This window comes from Ailuropoda melanoleuca, chromosome 14 (genome assembly GCF_002007445.2).
Source record: "Ailuropoda melanoleuca isolate Jingjing chromosome 14, ASM200744v2, whole genome shotgun sequence".
Classification (NCBI taxonomy): domain Eukaryota; kingdom Metazoa; phylum Chordata; class Mammalia; order Carnivora; family Ursidae; genus Ailuropoda; species Ailuropoda melanoleuca.
The window spans coordinates 4482064-4500740 of NC_048231.1; the positions used below are offsets into that span (position 1 = coordinate 4482064).

The following is an 18677-nucleotide window of genomic DNA, read 5'->3' on the forward strand; positions in this document are numbered from 1 at the left end:
GCGTGATGTGCTGCGGTGGAGCTGTCTGCGGAACTCCCAAATATTTTGGGGTGTGAAGCTGTGCTTCATGGAATAGAAAAATATCTGAGGTCTCCTAACAGATTGGACCTTGCTCAACTAATCTGGTCAAAAATAGAGGACTCTTTCGGTTATTTGAATGTATTTCCCATAAGGCACTCAAAGATTTAGTTTATTTTAAATAAAGCTGACTTTGAGATATCCCTGATTAAGTAAATTGGAATTTTAGCTGCCCCGGTGTTTTGTTGTGTTGTTTTGCTTCTTGTTTGCTGTGTTTTTTGAATATTGTGTGCCAGCACCCTACTGAGGCCAGCTACTGAGAATCCTTTGGGAGAAGATCATCCTGTTGGACAGAAGGGAGGTGAGTTTATGGAATATGGAGAAGCTTGGGGCAATTAAATTTCATCTCCTGTAATTAGTATGTTAAGATTGTGCAGTTTGTAGTAAAAGCACAAAGAAAGGTATTGTTTAAATGAATAACCTCATCTGTGCATGTCCACAGTTGTCAACATTTTACATTTTATTTTAAATTGTTTCCTTTAGGAAAATTCCCTGTTTATGGTTTTTCAAACAATATCCAAGAAAGTAAGAGTCCATTTTTAAAAAGTGATCGAGGTGTTTTAAATATGTTTTACTAATAAAAACTAATCTGTAGCCTCAATCATCTTGTGTGTTTGTATTTATTTATTTAGAGAGGTGCCATTTAAAGAGAATGCTACAACTCTTTTGGTCTTATGGATGCTTAATCATAAACTGGTGATTCTCCACCGAGCAGAGCAGGCTGGGGGGTGGGGTGGGTGGCTGTAATTCTTATCACCAAGGGCAATACATTTTAAAAAGTTGAGAAACCTCATATACATAGCCTCACACGTAGACGAGAAGTCTGTTAAGTCCTTTTAGAGATCTTTGAAACATTAAAACATTAAGAAACACTATATAGAGATCCTTTTCAAATATTTCTGGATAATATTATTTGCTCTTTCAAACAGATTTTTTTTCTGATGGTTCTACACACAACTGCTATGACAAACGTTAAGAGCTTTGAACAGCTGTGGGGTAAGCCATCATAAACTGTTTCCTGATTTCCCAGCCTGCTGGTAGAATACTGAAAGCAAAAACAAAAGCATAAACAAAAATGAGGTATTAACACTACAAATTACAGAGAAGCCAGCAGAGCCTGCATAGGCGCTATGCCTCCTCCCAGGCAAATTCGACTGCAGATATTTGCCGCCCCTGTGAACTTTCATGTCACTACACCTTTAGCTTTCTTTCTTTTTTTTTTTTTTTGAGCTTCCTTGGTCATTTATGGATGTCTCATCTCCCCTACTGAAGTTCTTAGTTCCTTCCAGCATGATTCCATATGATTCATCTTTGATTGCTCTTTAAAATGTTCCACTCTGTTTGCACAAGGACAACTCACACATGATTAAAGGAGGGAGAGGATCTCGGGTGACAAGGGAACCAGAGAAGAATTATGACCAGAGAAAGAGAATGGGGAAAACAGGACTATCTTCTAGTCTTCCAGTGAAATCCACTCACTTTGTGAACAATTACTGAGGGTTGAGTGAGTCCAAGCTCTTTGCTAAGTTCAGAATGTTTGTTTCCCCTCAAGTTCCTACGTTGAAACCTAACCTCCAAGACGATACTATTAGGAAGCAGGGCCTCCGGGCAGTGATTAGGTCATGAAGGTGGAGCCTCATGAAAAGGGTCTCTTTTATAAGGACACAAATCCTTTCAAGAGGCTCCACCCTCATGACCTAATCACTGCCTAGAGGCCCCACTTCCTAATACTATCATCTTGGAGGTTAGGTTTCAACATATGAATGCTGACAGCCTCTCCTGAGAGCTCCGTTGCTTCCTTTGACTACGGGAGGGTTCACTGAGAAGTCAGAGGTCTGCAACTGTAACAGGGTTCTCACCAGCGTCCAGAACTGTGAGGAATAAATGTTTGTTATTTATAAGCTCCCCAGTTTATGGTGTTTTTCTTAAAGCAGCTTGAACGGACTAGGACAATGTTACTCTAAGACCTGTGGGTGATACAAATATTCGAAAATGTGGTGCCTACCATCAACAGCCCATTCTATGAGCTACTCACACATTCAACTGTTACTGGGCAAAACATGATTGAAAACTAAATAGAATGTTTATTAGCCATTTAAGATGTTCTGAGTCACCATTACCTTTTCTTTTCATGAACTGTTTCTAGCTTGATAATCTGTATCCAGACTACACTGCTCCCCACAGGAACCTCAGATTTGGCCTCTGAAAAACTAACTGTGCTCCAAATGATTCATCATATGTCCTCCAAAACCCTCCACCTCCTGCATTCCCTGCTCAGTGTCCCAAACCAATCCCTGGAGGTCATTTGTCACTTATGACCTTATCCACCACATCCAGTCTGACTCAGTTCTTTTCTTTCCTTAAATTTTTCACTATGGAAACTCTGAACATGTACAAAAGTAAAGAGAATAGTATAATGATGCCCAAGTCTCTGCTCCTGGGCTCCCTGGGAAGTAGACTCTGAGATGCAGACCGCAGGTCATGTATTAGTGCTTTAAGGGACAACATGAGAAAGCAAAAAAGCAGAAGAGCAGAGGGAGAAACAGCTGAAATGCAGTCCCAACAAAGATCTTCAGCCATATGTGGAGCTCTGGACCTGGGACAGTCCTTGAGCGTTGTCCCAAGTTACAGAGAGGGCTGGGGCCTTTACACCCTTACACTGATTGGTCATTGGATGGGGGAGTTACACCTTTAAAAGCATCTCCAGGAAAATGGCAGTCTGAGGAGCTCCATGGACTTGCTCAGCAGTGAAACAACTACAACCGGCAAGAATTTTTTAAAAATACCATTTAAAGTCTCTTGAAATTTTCTGAAGAGAATACAGCAGATGAAGAAAACTTTATTCAAGAAAATATACTCAATCTTGGTAAGAACATGAAGAGTTAGTGACACTTGAGCCAAGACCTGCTGCCTCCCCCACCCTGTTCAGTATGACAAAAGCTCAACTCCAGGTGGGTGTGGCCAAGAAAGGGCTCCCTCTTCCCCTACATCCCAGTGAAGGGCTATGGTATCTCTCTGGGAGGGCCAGGCTGCCAGCACTTCTCATCCTCTTTAACTTCATGTTGCAAAGCCTAAATTCCAGGCAAGTACAACCTGGAGATTGGAGAGATTTGGAACTCCTTTCTTTCTTTCAGACAGTATTCATAGGACAGGCTCTATCCCAGGTGCAGCAGGCCAAGAGTGCTAGGACACCAATTTCTTTCACCCCAGCTCACATGTAAGCTGGGAGTTCCATGCCAGCAGAGGCAGCCTGAGAAGAATAGAGCCTATTCTGAGCCCTGTTCCTAAAGCAGAGGGATCATTCTGAGAGAAGTGGGCCTCTGTCCCCATTCCCAGCTCCATAGCAGTGGCTCAGAGATTTTGCCCCGGGGGAGAGAAAGTCCATTAGAACAGAGAACTCAGAAGCTCTCCCCACAGGAATGGACTTTATTTGGAAGAGTGCGAGAAGATTCAAACCCAAAGGTGCTCTTGAAAAGAATGGATGTTTTGGTGGTAAGTAATTAAGAGGAGGCTGGTAGCTCCACGGCAGCCACAAGTTAAACTACAGGACAACGAGTTTACCAGAAAAAGCCAAGGCAAGAGACAACTACGAGACACCCTCCTGAGATCAGAACAAGCCTCAGACTACCTCTGCAAAGGAGCCTAAACGTAATTGGCTTAGACTATGAAGCAATTATGCCCCCAAGACATTGTCAAAAGCAATCGAGCAATCAATAGGCAATTACTGGAGCCTAATGGCTGAGTGTGATAACAACAGAGTCAGGCTCTTTTAATAAAGAGATCTGGAGAAGAGACAGACAAAGAAAGCCTTGCTAAAACCACTATCATCCCAGGTAACTGTGTGCAAAGCCAGGGCTGTACCCTCCGAGTAGTTACTTAAGAGGCTTCACCTCCTGGGGGAAACAGACTTCACTAAAATAGTCCAGTCAGGTCACTAAACAAATAAACAATGAGACAAACAAAAAAAACAAAACAAAACAAAAAAAAACAAGACCCATGGGAAAGCTGGAGCAATCAGTATTCAGAACTGCTACAGTAAATTATATATACTGACAGTAAATATTTTGGTATCTTAACAACAGGTGCAGAGCCATACAATTGTGTATTGGCTTCAATTAGGCCTGCACATTTGATACGTGACAAGTAAGTGACTTTTTAGATCATTAGGAAAAGGATGGACTATTCAATTGGAGGTGCAAGAAAATTACACATATGGAAAATACATATACAGACATATATATGCAAAAAAGTGAAATTGGATCCTTCACTCATAGCACACATTGTAATAATTTTTAGATGGAGACAGTGAATTAAAAGTGAAAGGCAATGCTTTAAGACTTTTGGAATAAACTTGTAGCAGCAATGTTGGCAGTTCAACAAAGATTATGCACCTCTTCCATAGATCAGAGCTCTCAGCCCAGTTAGGAACGTTTCCCAGGTCTCCTTGCCTTGTGGTAGGACTATGTGAGTGACTTTTAGATAACAGGATGTCGACTGAAAGAGTGTACACCAGTGCTTCCTAAACTGTCTGTGGTCATGGACAATTTGTCTCCAATTTATTATCAATTAATAATTTGTTTTATAAACAAAAACAAATAAATTACCAGAAAAATTGATATTTAAAAGTCAGACCAAATGCAAGCCCATTTTTTAGTATTAGATTTAACAGACATAAAATTACTTTGCCAGATTGCTATTAAAAGTTTACAAATACTTATTCTTAATTTCCGTACTATTGAGTGATGGAAAGGTAATAAATAGTTTGTGGACTAGCAGAGGTTAGGAGACCACCCGTTGAGTATACACCACTTCTAGGCATGGCTCATAAAGTTGTCTCATGCAATCTTTCACATTCTTTCTTCCCCTGTCTACAGACTAGATGTCTATGCTCAGGGCGACTTTTTTTTTCTTTTTTCTTTTTCAACAGATTTTATTTATTTATCTGACAGAGATAGAGACAGCCAGCGAGAGAGGGAACACAAGCAGGGGGAGTGGGAGAGGAAGGAGGCTCACAGCGGAGGAGCCTGATGTGGGGCTCGATCCCAGCACTCTGGGATCACGTCCTGAGCTGAAGGCAGACACTTAACCGCTGTGCCACCCAGGCGCCCCTCAGGGTGACTTTTAAAAACCAATGGCTGAAGACGGCAGAGGTTTCATCAGTCTGGGTCCCTGGATGACTTCTCTGAGCAGAACGCTTCCTGCCCCATCTTGCCATTAATTGAACCTAATGTGAAAAAATTTTTTCTTTTTTGTCAAGCTACTCAGCATTTAAGTTTATTAAGTCACACTACTGGCATTAGCTCAGCTAATAATAATATATAGGGAACATATTTATAGACAAAAGTCCTATTGGAAAAGACTTAAAAATTGACTACACTAAAAATAAGAATCTCTGTACATCAAAAATCAGCATAAAGATAGTAACCAAAAACAAATCAGACTGGGAAAGATATTTATAATACATATAACATATACCAGTTTAGCATTCAGAATATATAAGGTGATCCTACCAATCAATATGAAAAAGGCGAACCAACCAATTGAAACATGGACAAAATATATGAACAGGAATTTCATAGTAGAGGGACTAGGAAAAAAATTAGAATTTAAGAAGATGCACAACCACATTAACAATCAGAGAAATGCATGTTAAGACCACAATTAGATATCAAGTTTCTGAGATGATATGGCTGAATTTGTAACTGCCATACGCAGATAGTGAAGTGAAAATCAGTTCAGCCGTGCCAGAAAAACAATCTGACATTATCTTTTCAAGTTTTATAAAAACACCCATTATCATCTAACAATTCTACTGTACAATGTATATATACTCCTGTAAGATGTAAGTAGAACTGCCAGCTTTGGCAAACAAAAATAAAGGACATCCTTTAAAATACAGTTAAACTGTGTATACGATAAACGAGTAATTTTTAAATTTTATCTGAAATTCAAATTTAATTTGGCCTCATCTACTTTATCTGGCAATCCTACAAATAAGAGGAGCCATGTACAAAAGTGTTCATAGTAGCATTGTTGATAATAGTAAAATCTAGAACCCACCTAAATTTGCACGGAGGAAATAATGGATAAACTATGTTTTCACACAACAGAACATTAGGCAGCAGTGAAAATGAATGAACTACAGCTATGAATAAATCTTAGAAATATTATTTAATGTAAAAAGTAATTCAAAGACCATATATTAGAAATTGAAAAAAAAAAGTAAAGTAAAAAAAGTAAAAGAAAGGGGAGTGGTGCTTGGCTGGCTCTGTTGGTAAAGCATGCTATTCTTGATCTCTCGGCCATGAGTTCAAGCCCCAAATTGGGCATAGAACTTATTTTTAAAAAAATGCAATACCATTTTCATGACTCAAAACCAACCACAACTAAACGATATATGGTTTAGAGATCCATACACATGTCATAAAGTACATACAAGAGAATGAAAAGCAAAACAAAGTAGTTGTTACTAAGGTAGTGGTAGAGGCAGGGGAATAGGTGAGAGGAGGAGTTCACAGATTAATGTGACAGAGTTGGTAATGTGTTTGTTCTGCACAGGTAGAAGGTACACAAATACTCTTTCATTGCTATGCTTCTTATCTCAGATATGTTACAAAAGATTTTCTGTATACATAAAATATTACATAAAATTTAAACAATAGATCAACAATCAGGAAAGTTAAGTGAGTTGAACAGATGTACAGACAGATCGTCTAATGCTTTCTATTATATTGGGATACCACTCCTGAAGAATAAATATAGCATGCCCTACAATCTGAAAATGGTGAAAAGAACAAAATACAGCTCCATATCTAGCTCCAGGGAGAATCTAAGAGGTGGAGCGCACAGAGAGCCCATCAAGCCAAATAATCGATAAATGTAAATAAATACTTTCGGCTAAGTAGTGCGCTAGATTATTATGAGTATAGAGGGTGGGTGGCGGCGGGGAGACGTTCACAAGTTTCTCAACTTGGGGTTGCAGAAGACTGCTACGGTTACAACGAGAGACACATTAACCACTATATTATGTGGTTGTACACTGTGACAGAATGAGTCCAATCCATTTCCCAGTAAACCGTCTTTAGATCCTGTTTCCACGAGGAGGTGGGTTGAAGATCGGGAACTGCTCTTGCCTAGCTATAGAAGTTGACTTCTGTCACACTTGGGTCACTTTAAAGGAAAGTGATGGTAACGGTAAAGCCAATTTACACAAGCTAGCCTAATGCAAACCTAAAATCCTTCTTGGGCTCACAGAACGCTTGAGATATAAACCTTTTCAATGAAATTTAAAGGACTGACCTTAGCCCTATGTTAAGGCGAGTTGAGAAGGTAAAACGCACAGGAACCCACGCATGCGCAGTAAGCAAAACCACGTTGCGCACGAGTCCGGCTGGAGGCGGAGCTAACGGGGCCGGACAATACGTCCACGGAGCGCAAGTGCGTCACGTACAGGGGGCGACACTTCCGGCCCTGGTTTCCTTGGCTACAGCGGCCGGGTGAGCGGCGCGTGGCGTGTGGGCATCGCAGGCATGGGGACTCCTCCAGGCTTGCAGACTGACTGCGAGGCGCTGCTCAGCCGCTTCCAGGAGACGGATAGTGTGCGCTTCGAGGACTTCACGGAGCTCTGGAGGAGTATGAAGTTCGGGACCATCTTCTGGTGGGTGTTTGTACTCTGCTGCTCGCCTCTCTCCCTGGTCGGGGGTGGCGTAGGAAGCTGCTTTCTTCTCCAACGCGTCGCAGCATCTGAGGAAGGCTGAGAAAGGCGGCAGCCTCAGAATGCTGCCCCAGCTATCCTGGGCCTTTTTTCTGGGCGCTTGCATTGGTTTCGGCTGCATCCTTTTGCGGCCGCCCGCAGAGTATGTTATTTCTGCCTGCGTCGTTCTAAACCCTCTTCTCCATCTCCTCTGCCTCACCCTGGCCTAGGTCACCCATCGTTTGCCTTCCTCCAGTGCTATTCTCTTAGAAACCCATGTATAAACACAAAACAAACACCTAAGCAAGGACAAAACGCTGCACGACTGAATTCATTTTTCATACAACAACCAACTTTCTAAAGTGTAAATTTTATCTTGTCACTCCCCTGCTTACAACTCCAGTGGTTTCCATTGCCCTTAGGATAAAGCTCAAATGCCCCACTATGCCCGGCAAGACCCTCCCTGACTGACCTCAGCCCATCTCTACAGCGTCATCTGCCATTCATTCCCCTTCATGCACTCACTTGCTCCATTCTGCCTATGGCCCTCTTCAGGCGTTTCCAAAGCCTGTAGCTTTCCCCCGGCTCTTTCTGTTAGGCCACCTTTTTCGTCAGTTTTAAGCTCAAATGGCAATTCTTTAGGGAAACCTTCCTTTGCCCTTCTAAAGTACGCAAAGCGTTCATACTCTGTTTTTCCTACAGCACTCTCCTTACTGTATCTGTGGACTTATCACAAGTTATTGTAAAGTGAGTGTAGTGGTTAAGAGCAGATTTCTGAGTCCCACTGCCTGATACTGAATCAGAGTCCACAGAGTAACTGGGGAGGTTGCTTGCCTGAGCTTCCATATCTGTAGAATGGAGACAGTGATAATCATATTGTAGTTCTGAAGGTTAAATGAGCTAATATATGTTAAGTGCACTCTAAGTACTCCCTAAATATTCATTATTATTGCTTTAAAATTTTCCTTCCACTCAATAGAGCTCTGAGGACAGTGACTGGATGAATTTGGTATCCATTAGCATAACATATATAATATTGAAAAAGCTAAATAATTGGCTGAATGAGTTCTTATGATTAAAACTCTGTGTTTTCCTGAATAAAAAGTAAAACCTATCTTTTTTGTCTTAATATAATAATTACTAATGTAGTTTGTACATTGCATGGCTTGAGGATAGAGAGCTATTTGTTGTACAGTTAATGAAAGGAAAAGGACTGATTTTTTAAAAAGATTTTGTTTATTAGAGAGCATGAGGGGAGAGGGAGAATCAGGTTCCCCTCGGGGCTCTATCCCAGGACCCCAGGATCATGATCTGAGCCGACGGCAGACACTTAACCCACTGAGCCACCCAGGTGCCCTGGAAAGGAGCTAATTTTTTTTTAAAGATTTTATTTATTTGACAGAGCAAGAACACAAGCAGGGATGCAGCAGGCAGAGGGAGAGGGAGAAGCAGGCTCCCCCGCAGACCAGAGAGCCCGATTTGGGGCTCCATCCCCAGACCCTGGGATCGTGACCTGAGCTGAAGGCAGTCGCTTAACCAACTGAGCCACCCAGGCGCCCCAGGAGCTAATTTTTTAATGGCCGCTAAATGTGATGTGTTTATAGCTTAATTTATTTAATCCATAGAACAACTCCGAAAGCAGGTGTATCATTATCCTTGTTTTATAGAAGGGGAACTTGAGACTTAAGGATCCTGGTTAAGTAATCTCCATTACCGCACAGCTAGTAGGTGGTAGAGCAGATATTGAAACCTGTACGTCTGCCTGTTTCCAAAACCCATGGTCTTTCAGTGCATCTCCCCTGAAGAGTGGCAGTTAAGGAAAATTTTGCTGGGGTTACCTTAATATTTAGCTAATGAGGAAAAACTAAGTGAGAAAAAAAGTAGGGACTACTTGAGTAGTGATGTTATTTCTTTAGAAATGGCTTTGGTTGCTAATACTACAGTAGGTATTTTGCATTCTTTTAGTATATTTTTTATTTGAAGAGCCCAGGCTTTAGGAGTATAGGGTGGTCTGCTTTCCTGTTCTGCTCCTTTACTTGGTGAGCTTTACTCTGCAGAATTGGGAGGAGAGCATGGGTTAGGTTGTGTTGTGGTTCTCTAACTTTTTCACCTAGGTGTCTCAAAGACAAATGAGGTGTAGGGTGAATCCCTGAAACTATTGGGGAAAATCTCCATTATATATTAAAATGCATGTAATTTTTTGTATTCTGTAATATAACCATGATTATTTTAATGTTTTAAGTGTTTAAAATTCTTAACCTGGGAATAATTTGTAACCCCTCCCTTTTTGGTTCCCAATTCAGCAAGTAAACTTGATGCTTTAGAAGGAGCATGATATTTACCTAGTGTGTGCCTATGCCTCAGGGTAAGAAGCACAGGAGAAAATTAGATCATGCTTGATCAGGAAAGGATCAGATGTGGAATGCCCATTCAGTTCCTAGCAGCTGCGAGGATATACCTCTTCTAATTTTTGTTCGTTACTTATTTACTTAGAGTCATAATATATTTTTTCTTTGTTTCCTAGTGGTAGAATGAGAAATTCAGAAAAGAACATGTTTACAAAAGAAGCATTAGCTTTGGCTTGGCAATATTTTTTGCCTCCGTACACCTTCCAGATCAGAGTTGGTGCTTTGTATCTGCTCTATGGATTATATAACACCCAACTGTGTCAACCAAAACAAAAGGTAATACTTGCTTTCCCTCAGCAAAATAGGAAAATAGGTACCATATTTTCACAACAAACTGATTTTAATGGGAATACCAGTGTTGCAAAATTATAATAACATTTGTAAAAAATGATTTACCTTTATTAACAGTTTTTTTACTCTTCTTGTTTGTAGATTAGAGTTGCCCTGAAGGATTGGGATGAAGTTTTAAAATTTCAGCAAGATTTGATAAATGCACAACATTTTGATGCAGCATATATTTTTAGGAAACTACGACTAGACAAAGCATTTCACTTTACAGCAATGCCCAAATTGGTATGTTGTCTAAAATAGATCTTTGTCAAAATGAGAAATCATGCTTCATGGTTCATAAAGCACCTCAGTCTCCATAAAGTGGAAAAGATACTATGTAATTTCTAATACTCGTAGAAAAGTTTCTTAAAATAGGAGAAAATGCTTTCTGATTATTTTTTTTGCAAACAAAAATTTAGTCTCTGCTTTTAAATGCAGTGTGTTTCTAAATGCCATTTATTAAATTGTTAGAAGAGGAAATTCGATCTGGCATCTGCCATTTGCTTATTTCTTTATTCAGACATCAGGTTACTGAAAGAGGACCAAGGAATTTTAATGTTAGTTGGTGAAAAGTTGAAACCTCCACTAATAAAATATATTTCTTCAGTCTTAGCGACAGTTGAGACGCTAGATTAAAAGAGCATTAAGTCCTAGTTCTGGTTCTGACATAAGCTGGCAAATCATGTAACTTGTCTGAATATCATCTGAATTTATAAGCATATAGCATGGCATCTTAAAGGTTATTTTTAAAGTCTAATAGTCTTTGGAAAATGGATTATCTAAAAAATATCTTTTAAAAGACATTCATTATCATATAGCTATCATATAGGATGAAGAAGAAAATTCAACGAGCTGAAGTTACAGAAGAATTTAAGGACCCAAATGATCGTGTAATGAAACTTATCACTTCTGATGTATTGGAGGTAAATTTGTTTTTTATGGCCTTGAAATTTAAAAAAAAAATTGTTTTATTGTTAACTGTATATTGAAGTTATACCTTCATCTATGGGATACTGAAATTTTTCTAATGATTTTAAGCAATCATAGAATGCTTATTGTTCCTCCAAAGTATCAGAAATAATACATCCTAAATATATGAAAATTTACAGAATAAATCTTGAAACTCAGTGAGAAGCAAAAAGATGTTTCTACATCTGACTGTACTTGGCCTCATTTAGATTCAAATACTGAAACCACCATTTGTATTTGACTTTAGATAGGTCATAAAACAAAAATTTAAAGTGACTTTATTTTTATTTTTTAATATTATGTATTCATTTCCTAAGTTCCTTTTTAAAATGTTTATTTAAAAACCCATTGAAAACAATGAGGCTATTCTGATAAAACAAAAACTTGAAGTCAAGAATTATGGATAAGAGGAACAGTCTTAAAGCAGTTTTACCATCTAATGTTATTTTGGTATTTTATTTCGGTTGTTCAGTATTGAGGGAAAAAAAATCTTCTTTCACGTGGATCAGTAGTGAGACTCATAGAATTTTACATGCATGGAAAGGCACCACCCAGAGTTTAAAACAAAACCCATTACAGGACTACAGCCTTGTAATCTATGATATATTTACATTTCAAAAGAATGGCTCTCTCTCTCTCTCTCCATATATATGTGTGTGTGTGTGTGTGTGTGTGTGTGTGTGTGTGTGTGTGTGTATACACGTAAAGGGAAAGAGAGTTCTCATGAGTGAGTGAGTCTAACCAGGTAGCAGCCTTGCAGGTTTTTTAATTTCTTTGAGCCTTAGTTTCCCCCTCTTTAATATTAGGATTACCATCCTTATTTCATCCAATTGTGAGAATTGAAACCAAATTATGCCTGAATAATGCTGAGGATGTCATGTGGCACATAGTAGGCTCTTAATAAATATTACTTCTTTTTTCTCAACTCTATTTGATCTTTTCATGTATCAGGAATGAAAGGAGGGATCAGATCTTCAATTTGCTCAAATGTTTCTCTGTGTTTTAGATGTCACCATATTCTAATAGCTTCAGCCTGTCAGATTTCATCTATGATGTTTGTGATTAAGATAGCAAATAGATTTTTAAAAAATATTTATTTATTTATTTGAGAGAGAGAGGGAAGAAGTGTGTGTGTGTGTGTGTGTGTGTGTGTGCAAGAGCTGGGGAAGGGGCTGAGGGAGAGAGACTCTCAAGCAGACTCCCCACTGAAATGTGGAGCAGGTCACGGGGATCAGTCTCAGGACCCATGAGATCATGACTTGAGCTGAAATCAAGAGTCAGATGCTTAACCAATTGAGCCACCCAGGCAGCCCAGCAAATTGATTTTTGAAAGTACTCTGGGTATGCTCTGTAAAATAACTATTTTTAAGCAAGAATTGTTAATTTGAGATCCATTAGATCCCAGTGGCCTTCAGATGGTCCATGTGTCCTTTTCCCCCTATATTGTGTGATCAACTGTCGTACATATGGATGTGTGGTTAGGTTGAGGTACCATAGCTACCTTCACATTTTCAAAAGTGTTCATGCTCCACTCCCCCCCCACCACCAAAAGATAAGAATTACTGCGTTAGAAGGAAGTTGTTTACTAAATGTCTAAAGACATAGTATAGTGCAGGAGCTAACAAGATGTTTTGTATAGATTATATTATTCCTCATAATATCCCTGCCAGATAGGTGTTTTAAACAATTTTTAATTATTTGTTAAACTTCAAGTTTATATTTAGGCTTAGGGTAAGGAGTCAATTAGGAGAGGTTGTATGGAAGAAGGAGGTGCAAGCTTCCTACTGTAGAGGAGGTAGGCAGTCTGATTGAAGCCCAGTGGAGCCTTGACCAGGAGAAGGCATAATTCTTTTGAAACTTGGGGAAAGGAGGTGAAAAAGGATTCATATGATTTGTTGTGAAGAGGAAAAGTAGAAGGCAAACAGAACTGATAGGCTGACCTTTAAGAGAGGGCATTGGGGGTTCAAGGAATTGAGAATAGAGAAAGTTTGGAATAGCCACTGTGAAGAACAAAAGGTTTGGGGTACCAGAAAGGGTTTGCCAGGGAGCACTGAGGTTAATCATAAAGGGGCAGAGGATGTTTTAGAACAGCAAGACATTGCATTGTTCTTTTCCATATTCTCCTAGTGAAAAAGATGATTGAATCAAATTGGTTATAATTTTTGGTTGTGGACTAATAATGGTGGTAGAATGTTAATTTTTTTCTCAACATACCTTCTTAAACATGCTTTCTTTTAAGTTCTTTTACTCTATGAATTAAAGGTTCTGGAAGTGTTGATGTGAGGTTCCTCTGTTTTAAAAAAATTGTATATGTCAGCAAACAGGTATGGAAGATTTGAGAGAACAGAGCTGAGGTGATGCACAAAGGCATGTCCTTTTAGGGTGATTGGGGAGGAGGGTCAGAAGGGCCAAGCTATGGAATGCCAATTCCTGGAAGCTTCTGTGTGAAGTTATCCTGACTATCTAGGGTCTTTGGCTGCCAAAGATCTGCTTTGAGAGCCTTATCACTCTATCCTGTCCTAGTGTAGTCTTTGACCCATTCTCACTGATAATCCTTACATTTAATACTTCCTGACTTTCCTCTGCGCAAATGCTGTTAAGTCTGCCTGTCAGCACCTGCATTTTTGTCAACATTCTGCCACTCATTAATTCCAGCTTTGTGGTTAAGGAGGCATAATCAAATGAAAAGAATAGGACCAGAACTTCTGATTTTTGTTGAATCACTGTATTGTGGAACTGAAACTAATATAACTTTGTATGTTAACTATAATGGAATTTAAAAAAGTATATGGGGAAAAAGAAACTTTTGATTTTTAATTTTAACTCTGCTACTTAAATAGGACCTTGAGCCATTCATTTCATTTCAGAGTCTTTATATATGTGGTTGTAATAATGGCTATGATCTGTTGAGTTTTCAGCATGTGCCAGGACCTATGTTAGGCGTTTTATGTTGTTATCTCACTAATAATCTTAGTAACCCTGTAAAGGAGGTGGTATTTCCTAATTTTAAAAACAAGGAAACTGAGGTTCAGAGAAGTTAAGTAATTTCCATAAAGTACAGGTAAGGTGCAGACTGGATTTGATTGTCCAAGCCTGTAAGGCTCTAGAGTCCATGTACTTTGTTTTATTTCTTTTCTTTTTTTTTTTTTTTTTATATTGTTTATTCGACAGAGATAGAGACAGCCAACAAGAGAGGGAACACAAGCAGGGGGAGAGGGAGAGGAAGAAGCAGGCTCATAGCAGAGGAGCCTGACGTGGGGCTCGATCCCACAACGCCGGGATCACGCCCTGAGCCGAAGGCAGACGCTTAACTGCTGTGCCACCCAGGCGCCCCACTTTGTTTTATTTCTTAATCCTTTACCTTTGTATAGTGCTTTACATTTTATGGAACACTCCCACTTGTATAAGCTCACTTAATACTTTTGCACTGGGTTAGATGGCGTCGCTTAATTTTGTACAAATGTGGAATGTGATTCCCATATTGAGGGATTTGCTCAAAGTCACAATCTAGCAAGTGACAGAACTCAGGCTCAAAACAGGTCCAGCTAGTGGTCTTTCTCCTGTATTGTATTGCATGTCCTAAAATATAGGAGTATAGTACACGTTAAGCTGTACAAAGTGAGGGGCTCGCCATGTCTGGACACTGTTCTCCTGTGAAGATCCTGCATGTGAGTGCTCGCCACTGCCCAGCAGTTTCTCATTGCTTGAACAGGTATCTGTCGATTCCATCAAAACCGACTGGAAATGGAGTAGCCTAACTTGGGGATGACTCAGATGTTGCAGAGGTCATCTGTGATGGAAATGTTAGTAGTTCTTTGCTGTTCTTTGAGCTAAGTCTCAATACCAGTCTTACCTGATTTCTCAAGTCTGCCTATAATGTGTTCTCCTTACCCCATAGACCTGCCCATTTGGCTGGAGGTTTCTGGGGAATGAACGTCTGAGTAATAAGTGATTCCTCAAATGTTGTTATAAATTGCCTTCCGTTTCTTTTAATCCTGGATCTTACTAGTGAAAAAATGATGAAGCTTATAGGCACGGAGGCGTTAAGATTTGTGAAAGTCAGCACATCTCTGCGGAGGATTGGATGAGAGTTGTTACATAGGAATTTATGGTTGAACATAAAGAATTATGTAAATATCTTTGAAATGATAATATGAAATTTTAAAAAATATGATCTTAGCTATCATTAGTGATATTTAATGATGTTATACTACAAATAATTTTTGCTATGTCCTGTCTTTTCCCTGCATCTCTCCATACAGTGTACATCAGTCAGTGTTTGTTGAGTTAAATTCAGTGAATCATTATCTCTGGAAAGCAGCCTCTTCATTAATAGAGTTGTACCATTTTGGTTGCATGATTATATTATTTTCAATGTATTGTAGCATATTATTCCTTATCAACTTAGTCATTTTATTTTGTGTTGGTTTTGCCTTTAAGTTTTGCCTCAAAAACTGAAATAAAAGATTCATCTTTTCACTTTTAGGAAATGCTGAATGTTCATGATCATTATCAGAACATGAAACATATAATTTCAGGTGATAAATCCAATCCAGACAAAGCCCTCAGCTTGATAAAGGATGATTTTTTTGACAATATTAAGAACATAGTTTTGGAGCATCAGCAGTGGCACAAAGACAGAAAGGTATGTGACTGCCTGTTTGCTACCTCACCGTTGTATTTGCCTTGTACACTAATGGCTGGACATGGGTGATAAAGCTGAGAGGCAGCTTAGTTGAGTGGCTACATTCTTCTGGAGTTAAGATTTCGAGGACTTTATTTTCCTAGCTCTGGCTTTGCCAGTTATCAGCTATGTGATGTTATTTAACCTTACAGACAGATTTTGTTATGTTATTATATAATTAATTAAACAATGATAATCACAATTCTGTGGCATGTGTTAAATAATATACATTACGTATAGTATCAATGTAACTGTGGAAGAATAAATAATCTTGGTATACCACAGATTTATTATAATCTTTATAATTTAGCATTTTCCAGAGGTCTCACACTGGCAGTCTTTGGGTCAAATCCTATACGCAGGTGTGGTTTGTTTGACACAGTGTTGATCCTAACATTGTTTTAAAAAGTTGAGTTAATCACTAGAATTTAAATTTTTGTGACTTCACTTAAAATTCCAGACATCCAACTTCCTTAAAAGTCAGTGGTTTGGAGGCACGTGGGTGGCTCAGTCAATTAAACATACAACGCTTGATTTTGGCTCATGTCAAGATCTCAGGGTTGTGAGATCAAGCCCTGTGTTGGGTTCCGAGATCAGCACAGAGTCTGCTTGAGATTCTCTCCCTCTCCCTTTGCCCCTCCTCCCATGCACATGCTCTTTGTCACTCTAAAATAAATAAATCTAAAAAAAATTTTTAAAAAATCTGTGATTTGGTAACACTGGTCCCATTTTTCTACATGGCACAGGCTGTTAGGCCTGAGTTGTGGCTTCTTCCATTGTGATGGGCATGCTCTACCTGCCCTGGTTTACCCATTTACAAATGTCATCAACACAAGTCTTCAATTTAGTTTTCTGATCCATGTACTGTTGCTAGAGCTGCCCATTTTCCACAGTAACCTTTTCACCTAGAGAGACTTTTTTACTCTGGAAACCTTGTGGCCAGCCTTGCTAAATTTAACTTTGAAACCACTACTCCATCTTATTTTAGTAAGTTCTTTTAGGAAAAAATAAAAGTAAAACAAGCAATTTCTGATGACTTATGGTGTATCTGATAATGTATTAGTATTTTCACAAATGCTCCATGGGTATTATTTTATATATTGTCTTTCAGAAAGATTGGCTGCCAGTTTTTGGCTTTTCATTGTATAAAGATAGCTGGTTCAAAAAAAAAAAAAAAACACAAAAGGGAGCTGCCTCAAAACTTAATTTTAGAAAAGATAAAGAAAGTGATGAAATGATAGTCTCAGAAAGGAGGAAACAATTTGCTTCCTCTACCCACATTTACTTTAATGACACAAAACACATTTTAGACTGTTTACTTTGTTACAAATGGGTTACACAAATGACCTAGGCAATTCATGTAAAAATTATTAGGTACTCTCTTACAGTACTTTTATAGTACCTTTTTTTTTGTACTCTTTTAATAAACTCTTCAATTAGCATTACTAAGACCTCTGAAAACCTGAGGGAAGGGAGAATAAACCAGCTTTCTTACTGCTGTATAAAGTGTATATTTTCCTTCATTAGTTAGGATTTAGGCATTTCATTTAAGAACTATTCTGAAACCTAACCTTGATCTTAATGTCAGGTGGTGAACCATGCTGTAATAACATGAAATGATCTTTTAGTTTTTTACTAATTAAATGATTCTCATTGTTCTGAAATGATTTGGAATTGATTTTTAGTTCATTTGAATTATAAATGTGTATATATAACTTTTTTGCTCTTTCAGAATCCACCCTTAAAATCAAAAGCTAAAGAAGGAGAAGAAAAGAGAGAAGGAAATTCGCAAGAATCAGAGGTCAGAAAAATTCACTCTATGATTGATTACAGGGCAATAGTTTAGTTAGCTTTTTTTCATTTGATATGTGGCTGTGATTCTGTATAGAAGTATCATGACCCTTGGTCAGTATTATCACAATTACCTCAGACAATTCTGAGACATCAGTTCTCTGAAGAATTAGTCTGTTCTTTACTGGAAACCCTATGACAGACATACCAGGTGTAGATGGGGAGTGAGGATGGTTAAGTGTTTCTGCAGGGAAGGGGGAGGATAATGGTGTAAGGTGTTCTCAGCCCTTACGCAGGGTAGGGTTTTTTGCAGTATGTCTTTTCTTTGTTCCTGTCTGACTTTCAACCAGTATGGAGCTCTAGCTACTATTTACTGCTTCCTGCCTCCGGAGTTTTCATCCATCTTAGTGGATGGGACAAGGAGCCATCTTTGGGCATAGGCAGATGCGGGGGCAATGGCCTGATCACCAAGGCTTTCATTCATATTATCCTCCTTAAATCCTGAATAATAACAATCAGTAGCCATAGGGATGGTATTGCGGACCTGGTATGAGAGTGTAGTGTGCGTTTATATGTCTTTGGTCAATATGTGTCCAATAAATGTTAATTTCTTTGACCCTACCTTCCATCTCAAATCTTATTTCTGATAACAAATACTTGGGAGTCCATAATTTCTTTTAATGTTTATGTTTCTTCTCCCTCTTCCTGTTTTTTTTTTTTTTTT

The 18677-nt window shown here is 38.8% G+C and overlaps 1 protein-coding gene across 1 annotated transcript in view; it reads left to right on the plus strand.

The window, feature by feature from the left end:
- Window positions 1–7526: 7526 nt before the first annotated feature.
- Window positions 7527–18677, plus strand: part of SNAPC1 (small nuclear RNA activating complex polypeptide 1) — a 24734-nt gene continuing 13583 nt past the window's right edge. The window contains exons 1-6 of the mRNA XM_002913047.4: window positions 7527–7735; window positions 10296–10455; window positions 10612–10752; window positions 11328–11432; window positions 15965–16123; window positions 17895–17963. Coding sequence (XP_002913093.1) covers window positions 7608–7735; window positions 10296–10455; window positions 10612–10752; window positions 11328–11432; window positions 15965–16123; window positions 17895–17963 — 762 coding nt within the window. The 5' untranslated portion in view covers window positions 7527–7607. The remainder of the gene's footprint in view (window positions 7736–10295; window positions 10456–10611; window positions 10753–11327; window positions 11433–15964; window positions 16124–17894; window positions 17964–18677) is intronic.